The sequence below is a fragment of the Hippoglossus stenolepis genome, chromosome 19 (assembly GCF_022539355.2).
Source record: "Hippoglossus stenolepis isolate QCI-W04-F060 chromosome 19, HSTE1.2, whole genome shotgun sequence".
NCBI classification, from domain to species: Eukaryota; Metazoa; Chordata; class Actinopteri; order Pleuronectiformes; family Pleuronectidae; genus Hippoglossus; species Hippoglossus stenolepis.
The window spans coordinates 14,314,974-14,324,866 of record NC_061501.1 but is presented as its reverse complement, the minus strand read 5'-3'; the positions used below and the strand labels follow the sequence as shown (position 1 = coordinate 14,324,866).

The following is a 9,893-nucleotide window of genomic DNA, read 5'->3' as shown; positions in this document are numbered from 1 at the left end:
AATTTGACAGGGACTCTCAACATTTCGCAAGCACGCAAAAGGTGCTTCAAAGCGCGATGCTGCGGCCATTTGGTAAAAAAGATTTGAGAAGAAACTCCTTCAGTTATTCCAGCAAGTGAAAACTTCAATTGCAAACCCAGTAAACTCAATGTTTAGTTCAATTTAAAATATAATTGAACCAGTGGAAATAATTAAATCGAGCATGTATTCATCGATTAAGTCTAATTAACTAATTAAAGGCTTTGACGTGATATCGTCCATGTGTTTCCTGTGAAGCTCATTCAGACAAAGACATGTAACAACTGCAAGTTTGAAGATTTTCTTTATCTCATTTTGTAATAAACATATAAATAATAAACTCTAGACATTTTTTGACACATCGCCCTGTTATGAAAGTTAACTGGTATGGTCTGGCTATATATATATAGACTATCCAAACTGTGCATCTGCCGCAGGTCATTTCTATAAAACTATTTCCCTATTACAAAATATGAAAAGAAAAATACATTTTTAGTACATTTACAGGAGTTACTTATTAATTTATTCAACGAAACCGTCTCGGTTCTACTTTAACTGTCACGGAATTGTCAGGATCTGCATTTTAATATTTTTCTCAGGAGAAAACAGGGAGGACAAAAAATAAAAATAGAAAACACACAAAAGAAAAATGCAAGAGAATGCAGACACGAGGCAGAATATCTGTCCCTCTCCGACAACTTAAACCAACAGTTTCTCCAAAAGAATAAAAATCTCAATGAACCAAAGCAGTACAAGATTTTTTTTCCAATACTTTTCCCAACTACTGTATTTAAATTAAAATATATTCTCATATCTTACACTATTTCAAATAACGAAATGTGATTCGGTAGCGATCTGTCAAAATCTAATTTACAATTCTGTGTATAAAAAATATAATTTATGGAACCCCGCGAAGTTTGTTCTCCCCCAAAATATAACAGTCAGTTGCACATATATGCACAATATGAACATTACAACCTGTCAAAGTTAGCTCCTTTCTACATGGTTCTTCTTTCTCTTTGCGCTATTTCTCTCTTTTTTCCGTATTTTTACATTTTTTTTGTTCTTCATTTTTTTTTTTTTTTACTGTCTTTTCTTTTTTCTTTTTTTTCTGTTTTGCATTTGAGATATACAAAAATAGATTATGCACAATGCGCCGCTCACACCGTTTCAGAATCCATTTGTGAGACAGCAGCGAGTTCACATGAGAATAAATTATTCAAAGAGAAACTTTTTAAGGCTCCATTCATTCTTTGAAAGGGGACACGTCTTGGAGAAGTCACTGAAATAAATATCCCAACTCCGCTGGGGCCTTTTTGTCTTGTTTGTCTTGTTTGTTCGTTTGTTGTTGTTGTTGTTGTTTTTTTATAATAATAATAATTATTTTTTTTAACTTTTTAATCTACTGAATAGTTCGTGTGTCCTACATCTGAGTCCCACTCGGCTCCTGTGGTGGAGGTTCAACTCGGGTACACTGACATCCCAAGTGGGTGGATCGAGTGGCTGTCCAAGAGCCATGTTCCTAATTGATAAAGGATCTTGGAGTACCAGTGCACCCCGTCCTTCTGCGCACTGGCCTGAGGCTGGGAGCTGAAAAGCAACGAGGACACCCAGTGGGCGAGCCGGACCGGTGCCAGGGCCCAGTGCGCCAGCTCGTGGTCTTGGATCACTGCGTAACAGGACGCGAGCACCTGGTCCACCACCACGGTGCCCTGCGCGGTCACCGGCGCAAACGAGCCCTCGTGCTCCTGCGTGTAAATCCGTGTTACGGTCACCGGCTGGAGTCGCTCTGCGTCGAGCACGAACACCGTCTGTCCGGGTCGCACTTGGCTGGCGAACACCGCCGACATCCGCCTTTGCGCGCGCTCCGTGGAGTTGCTGTGGGCGACGAAGAGGAGGTGCGCGGCGGTGAGGGCGATTTTCTGGCCCGAGTCGGTTTCGATGACGTAGAAGAGCCTCCTGGTCGTCGAGTCTTGGTCTATGAACATGATGAAGTCGGTGTAGACCGGTTGTCCGTGCGCGTCCGCCGCCAGTACCCTGTCGCCGGTCTGCAGGGCTTTAACCGGCTTCTTGGTTCCGTCCTGCAGGGTGACGGTGGAGGAGCCTGGGAAGCAGCCCCCTGACTTTGCTGCCACTGAGTTCTCTGTCAAATAGAAGATTAATAGTGTTAAGAAATAAAATCTTGGCCAAATATAAACTTTTACACCCTCAGAAAACGATCATAAAGTCGTATCACTACATTTTACGCATCAACAAAACCATTTAAAAACATCTCAAACACACACACACACACAGTTCCTTAAAAGTTTTTAATCACTTTACAGACTTATAAACTTAATAAATCCCTCGTGTTTTGATTCACCACACTTCAGGACCACTGGCTCATTCAAAAGCTCATTCAAGACCCTTTCTTTTTTTTTTTTGCTGGTATTTGTTTTTCTCCTCCTGCCTCCTCACATCTCGGGGGCACATATGCATTTTGCATAATGGTGCCTGTCTGCTCCTCGGTGCCAAATGCGTATTGGCTTGGCCCACGTTGTCTGAGGCGATAAAACTCAAAGCCTTGGCTCATCTATTCTTAATTAAAAAACCCAATAAAGAGCAGCCATTGATATTCTAAATCAGCCTGTGGATCGAGCTCCTCTCGGTAAAGAACACTTACGCCTTTCCCAGCTCCTCTCCCCATATTTACTCAGGTGCAGAAACCTCCATGTGACAATTCACACAAATAGGCGACTCACAACTACTATTTACCCAGTGGAGCCACTTTTCCAAGCCTCTCGAGTTGTAGATTTGAATTTAAATGAGGGCCCGGACTCTTAAATGCTTTCTGTTGTGCAACATCAATGTGCCCCTCTCTCCACCACCTCTCCCCGCTTTGTTGTCGGTCCTGATGACAATAATTTTGGCCTTGGTGGAAGCTCTCCACATACCAGTCCCCGGGATCACACTGTCCTGCACAGAAAAGCCGGGTTTCCTGCTCACAATCTGGGGGCTTTTAATCTTCTTTAAAGATTCCCGAGCATGAAATAAGGTGACAACTGAAAACCAGATTTACCCCGAGCGATTCGACATTGTTCGGGCCAAATCCCTTTGGTAAAGTCGCATGACCCCCAATGACACGTCGGCCTGGCCCGCACTGTGATCTCAAAACGAGTGTTCTGAATGATAAATGAGGGATTTATCAATGAAGTCCGAGCTGAGAGAAAGTGCCAGGATTCACCAATCAGTGCGGAGGGATATTCTCTGAGCCCCTGGAGGTGTCCTGTTGCTCAGTGGAGGCCTGAGAGGAAGATCATTTCAACCCAATCCACAAATAAAACTCTTAGAAATAAAAGAAATATTAGATGCGTGAGATAAGAGGTTAACATTTTATCTATATGACCAAATAAATAAGATATAATTTAGTGCAACCAAAACACTACATCTTATTTAGTTGCAGCTGCATGTGCACGAGTCCACAGGACAGAACCATTTGCTTTTCTAGGTCACAGCGAGCAGCCGTGTGAGACTGTGGCCGTGGTTCCCACCAGGAGACAGTGTGGGGCGATGTAAGATCAAGAAACGAGCTGCAATGCGAAACGCTCACAACGCCACAGGCTGGGATGTGCCCGTATACGTCACTCCTGGAAATATGCATTTAATATTTCCTATAGTGTTCCAAAAAAAAATAAGCTAGTGAGACTTAATTGGCTTATCTGCTCCAATCACCTATGTTTTGTTATTAATCTTGCTATTATTGATTAATTCTAATTATTAGTTTGCACTTTATTTCTGATCATTAGGTAAATTCTAGTCCTGAAATATAAAGGAACGAGCTGATTTTGAGTTTTTTGAAGTCTGTGCACGTGGCAGGTGATTCACTCAATGAGACATCACCTTCTTTTTCCTGTTTTTTGACCCTTTTCACTTCATTACATCCAATCTAATCTACTTTTTACGCACAAGCAGTTGCTGAAAGTCTGATTTTTGTTTTGTATGAAACTTCTGTAGAGGATGCAGCAGCTGCAGATTCCCTGAGCTGCACCTGCTCTTTATCAGACAGTTACCAGCAACCTGATGGACACTGAGCACATCAGGTGATAGACCTGGTCGTTTCCCTGGCAGGTTTTGTAAAAGTGCAACAAAGGTGGTGTTTCCCCTCCCGTCTCTCACCTGCTTTCACAGAGCAGTGGATGTGGGCTTTGGACTCATAATAGACCCAGTCAAATCCGGCTTCCACCGCCAGCCTGGACAGAGTGCCGTACTTGCTCTTGTCCCTGTCCGAGGTGGTGATGTCCACGGCCCGGCCCTCGTAGTGGAGAGACTCCTCGAAGTGGTGGCCGTCCTCGTCCCAGCCCTCGGTGACCCGCAGCTTCACCCCGGGCCACTGGTTCATCACCGAGATGGCCAGCGAGTTCAGCTTGTCTTTACATCTCTGCGGGAGGGAGAGATGGATCAATTAGTCACCTGTTGTGCCATTAGACTGGGTCATAGCGCGCACACACGAGCTGACCTGGCGCGTAAAGTGCGAGGAAATCTGAGTTAAGGAGAGCACCTGCCACCAAAGCCTCTTTTTAATGACACATTTCTGTTGCTAAGACTCTTAAGTGTCTGAAACCACATCATCTTTTAAGCAGAGAAATTCATTATCAGGTTACAACGCATGCGCCACACAAGTTTAGCAATGAATATACCTTCCATGGAATATTAGCAGGACCTCTGATGCCTGTTTTATAACAACGACTATTAAAATCATATTTGGAATCACTGAGGCCTCACCCCGTGCGTCCCCAACCCCAACCTCACACCCCCTGCTTCCTCCTCTGAAACACTGGCAGTGAACTGCAGCCCCTGATCCTGGATGTGAGCTTGCATTTCTCAGTGTGAGGAGCAGCAGCGTCAGAGGGCACATGTCGGATAAGAAAGCTGCTGATGAAATATTGATAAGGCACCGCATTCGCTTCACTGGCCTATAACATATGGGTCTTTGGTCTTGGGGAGGTGTGAGCATGCGTCCCCTTTCTATCACAAATACGCGTTGGATTGAACGCAACATGCGTCCATTACGCATTCATGAGTTTATATTAGGCCACGAAAAGAGCGGCTCCTTTTTGTTGGTCGCAACTTGTCTGTTTCCTTTAAATAAATAATTGATATGCAGATGATATGAAGATGATCTTCAGGAGCAGCCGGAGCCTTAAAATATCTGGAGTTCGTCCCTATAAATAAATCGTGGCACCCCAACCTCTCCGCGCTCCCTCAATGAAGATGCTTGGCCTTCTCCAAGACAACTATTCTCAACACTCGACCGATATGTCAAATAAAACATCACAAAGAGCCTTTTCACTCCACCCGCGGAGGGAAACTTTCATTCTTCCTCTCCTGCAAAGTCTTGGGGAACGTGACATGCCTCCTTAAGACGCTGCGTTTCGCCTGCTGACTGACAGACTTGTGAAATATCCAGGGATGCTATATGGGAGAAGCACAGAGGAGCGACTATGTGTGACCCAGTGTCCTTTTCCCTTATGGACAAGACCGTGCGTCCTAAAGCAGGAATGTTCACACAGTGACTCGTATAACAACAAAAGAGGAAATAACCGAGTTTCCTCGTTTGCCAGTGGTTGTTTTATAAGGATGTCACACTTGTAGAATGTGTTGGATAAGACACAGATCCATATAAATTTTAAAAAAAACTCCCACATTCTGAGTGGGTTTGTCGGAGTCAAGAGCCGTAAAGCTTAACCTATTTATTAATTCATTAGGTCGTGTGCCGCAAATCAAGCCAAATTCTGCTCAGCCACCGTGAAGCCCAGCAGGGCGCCCCGGACCGGCGCTTTGTGCTCGGGGTAAAGTTGTTCAACAGCCTCCCCTCTTAATCTTTTCACAAATGATTTGGTTAGAGGAAACACTTATCAGCTACCTGTCAGTGCAAACAAGCCGCCAGCTCATCTCTTCCCCCGACACCGTGGGCAGGGACTGCAGGCTCCTGCTGCACTGCCAAAACAATCAGCTTCTTAAAAGCCATTTAATCTGGGGCTGGAACTCTTCTTTAAAGTTCAGATTAACGTGTGTCACCGTGGAAGGCGTGATTTCACAGGTCAAATCAAGTATTTACTTCATTCTTGAGTCATTTATCATCACATTTTACTCAGCACCTTATTCTGCTTTCTCTGGAAAATAGGGGAAACTTCCCTGGAAATAAATGGAATTTAGGAGATTAAGCAACCCCACTGCTACTAAAGAGGACATTTCCTCTTCTTTCGAGACAAATAACTCGCAAGTGCTGCTGGGATGCGTGGATAAGACGAGCACTTTTACAGCTCAGCCTCCAAACTGATGATCCGGCTCACTTTAGGCCCCGTCACTCAATGAAACACCGTCTGTAAAACGCCTCTATTGGCAGCTTTCCACGAGACTGAGCCGTGTCTTAGTAGAAAGAGCTGCTTGTTCAGCCTCTCCTTCATGTACAGGGAATTGATTGATTATTTCATTTACTGCACACACCTCGGGGAGCTACAGCAGACACGTGCCTCGTCCCATGTATGAATACAACATACATTTTCCACAACGTAAGATAACGAGGGAAGTTCGCTGTATTCGTGCGTAAAAGCCCGTGCGTAAAATCCCACTGGATTCATGCGCAAAGCCGTGGAACAGCGCTAAGACTGTTGGCACAGCGTAAATCCCCATGTGATAACGCTTATGCCTTTGTCAGAGTATAGTCTACAAAACAGCTACAGCCACGCTCCCCTTTTGCTTTAATTTTGGGGGTTTTGCAGTGGCACGAACGATAAGGACAATCTCACCTGTTTCAACTTACTCTGGCCTCCCGCTGACCAGAGGTCGTAAGTTCAAATTGCGTCTCAGGCCCAGCCAGGGGTGCGTAAAAGCCCTTTCATGTACATTTCACACTTAGAGTCGGTTGCTGTGTTTTCTATAAACGCTCGGATGCTGAATGGGAAACGGATGACGAAGCAGGAGCCACAGCTATAGTGAGATTTTTAAAAATATAAATCTGTACAATAGAAAGCTGCTGATAACGTATAAGATACTAAAGCAACCATCTCCCGTGTGGCTCTTTGTACGATTTGACTTGGAAACTCAACTGTGCTGCTCTACAGCAGGTGGGGCATTTTGCTCGGATTAAAAGACTTAATGAAGACACGTTTCTCTGTATTCTCAGACGTACAAGTGACATTAAGCCGTTCCTCCTTTTCCCGGAGACCCTGAACCCTCCATGGGGAAACCTCTGCGGGGTCCCTGCACCCCACTTTACGCATCACATCCCCACGCACCTGTGATTTCCTCATCTGTGCGTATGAGAACCTATAGGTCCATGAGGAGATGTAGGGGGTGGGGGGGCTGAGAGGGACGCCGAGACCGCACGCACAGTGAATATTTCATCGGAGCTCGTGCTCATGCATGGTGCGAGGCACGGGTTCAGGGACTCCGGCGCGCGCCTGGCGTCATCACAACCACCACCACCACCACCACCGGCATTTTATTATTACTGAGCCAATATCACCCAAGCGCCTTTAATAATTCACCAGCATCTGAGTGCTAAAAGTCATGCTGGAGAGCCGCGGCATCCTGCAGCCTGGAGAGAAACCAAGGCTCCAGCTCTGCCATGTACTGCGAGCCTCATCCTCCCTGCACCGACCGAGCTGCGAGCTTTGGTAACTACCTGCCTGCGTGAGGATGGAGTGATTCAAAAAAGATGTCATCCTCCATGCGAGTGCGTTTGTTAACAAAAAAAATAAATTAAAAAAAGGCACCATCACCTCTGTGCGTCTTTTAATTAACCAACCGACTTCCAGCCATTTCTGAAGTCCTGGACACTCTCAAAAGAAACGCCACTGTTTTCACGCGCCGGTGCACACCCTGCGAAAAAGCTAAATTACAGCAGCCTGTGCGAGAAAATGTCTGTATGTGCCACGCCATGCCTGAACGAGCCCGGCTGGTGGAAGCGGTGCGCATCCCCAGAGCTGGAATAAAGAAAAAGGCGCCTGAAACAAGCTGTAATGTCAAAGCTGAAATATGCAACAAACACTGGATGTCTTCATGAAATATAAGGCAGCATGTGATGTGCGCCTATAAGGCAACAAATACTGTTTCACAGGGATACAAATATAGATATGAGGAGAGGGGCGCATTAATATTTTAAATACACTGTCACAACCATGAAGGCCGAGTGTCCTGACTGTCCGCCTGCACATTACTTCTCCAGCTGGATCTCTACATTCGCCTCGAGCCCGCATGCAGCCGCTGAAAACTCCCAATGCTGGAGCTTAAAGCGCATCTTGCTTCTTTCTTTTTTACCGTGAAGTTAAAAAAGCTCAGTGTGAAGAGTTCAGCAGCGGGTAAAACACACTTCACTTAAGGTGCGCAATCGGTCTGACAGGGAGGTTGTGGCACTGCGCAGTGATGGTGCGTCAGGAGACGGCCAGTGGAGGAGAAAACGCTCATTCTGTCTCCTTACCTGAGTCATGAGCCTGTCGGCGCCGGTGTTCTCCTCATCCTTGAATATGATGTCTGTGTTATAATTGGGAGTCAGCTCTTTAAATCGCTCGGAGTTTCTCGTGATCTTGCCCTCGTATCTGCCGCTTGCCCCGAGGGTCTTCTCCGCCACGTTGGGGATGAACTGCTTGTACGCAAGAGGTGTCAGCTTCTTCGGGTGCCTTCTCCTGCCGTAGCCCCTGCCCGGTCCGCATCCCATCCCCGAGGACACCAAGGACAAGCAGATGACACCGGCCAATACGATTCTGGTCCAGAGCAGCATTTTTTTTTGTGTGTGTCCTTTAAAAGATCTCAATCGAGTCGCCGCTGCCCGTCTCTACCGTCTGCCTCTCCCGGCTCTCGCAATGTCCTTGTCTCCTCCTCTACTTCGCCTTCGCCTGGTCTCTACCGTGGCAGGTGCGGAAATGAGCGCCTCAGACAAACGCTAATAACGGGGCACATCGAAGGAGGGTTAAAAAAAAAAAGTAGTGAGGGAATTAAAAACCACGGGATCTAGTCGAGCTGCAGCCGCTTGTGTGAGGCGACCGCTTTTACTGCTTTGTATTATAGGAGCCGATCTATAGCAGGGGAGGGACTTGATTGGCTCGCCTAGACAAACCCTCCTGATGTTATCCCACAAAAAAATCTTAAAAGATTTCTTCCACCTGAGGGTGAGCCTGCGTTGCGGGGAGGAGGGGCAGCTCCATGGGAAAACATCAATTATATACCGCTTTTTCCCCCCTTCACCCTCCCATTTTGCACATTTCACAGGGAAGGGGAGATAGACAGGAGCGGTGGCACAGCGCGGAGCTCCAATCTGAGCCGGCGAAGTGGTTTCTGTGTGTGTGCGGTAATTGAAGTGCGTCTGGAGGAACTTTCCGCACATAACGCATTTCCCAGGAGAATAGAACTGTCCGTGGACGCGCTACTGCGCACGCATGCGCCGGATGATTTTCGCTGAGACCCCGTATCTATCAAATAAATAATTAACACAATGACTGTTTGACTTACTGCGCTTATTGTTGGATTGTAGTGGATTTAATTTCTAAATTGATTTCAACCTTTTCCTTATTAACAGCCTCGTGCCAACATGAATACGCACGAACACTCTGGAGACGTTTCATTAAATCTAAGACTAAACAAAGCTGAACAAATATAACGGAACTCAAGTCGTTATTTCCACATTATACCTAAACTCTGTCAAACTTAAGAAAACTTAAAAAATCAATCTGCTCGAGTGTCTCTGCAGTGCGCGCACTTTGGCGCATCCTCCATTTTTACGCATCAAAGCATCCATTTGTTCCTTTAATGATTCTTCCTTCCAATTCATTTTTTAATCTCCCTCTGTACTAAAGTTATTAGTTGCAGCACATTTCTGACTCGCATTGTAAACTTGG

General features: G+C 45.8%; 1 protein-coding gene across 1 annotated transcript; it reads right to left on the bottom strand.

Annotated features, from left to right (window-relative positions):
* Positions 1-305: 305 nt before the first annotated feature.
* shha (sonic hedgehog signaling molecule a) lies at positions 306-9,163 on the bottom strand. The gene is made up of 3 exons (XM_035141913.2): positions 8,480-9,163; positions 4,174-4,435; positions 306-2,161 (listed from the first exon to the last, which is right to left on the bottom strand). The coding sequence occupies exons 1-3, from the start codon at positions 8,777-8,779 to the stop codon at positions 1,479-1,481; spliced, it is 1,245 nt and encodes a 414-aa protein (XP_034997804.1). The 5' UTR covers positions 8,780-9,163; the 3' UTR covers positions 306-1,478.
* Positions 9,164-9,893: the final 730 nt, after the last annotated feature.

What these genes read in the sequence shown, in the direction of transcription:
- shha (XM_035141913.2), bottom strand. Translation starts at nt 8,779, where the DNA reads ATGCTGCTCTGGACCAGAATCGTATTGGCCGGTGTCATCTGCTTGTCC. An exon ending in CCGACAGGCTCATGACTCAG is followed by an intron (nt 4,436 to 8,479) that starts GTAAGGAGACAG and finishes TCCCTCCCGCAG; the next exon opens with AGATGTAAAGACAAGCTGAA. An exon ending in CCACTGCTCTGTGAAAGCAG is followed by an intron (nt 2,162 to 4,173) that starts GTGAGAGACGGG and finishes TCTATTTGACAG; the next exon opens with AGAACTCAGTGGCAGCAAAG.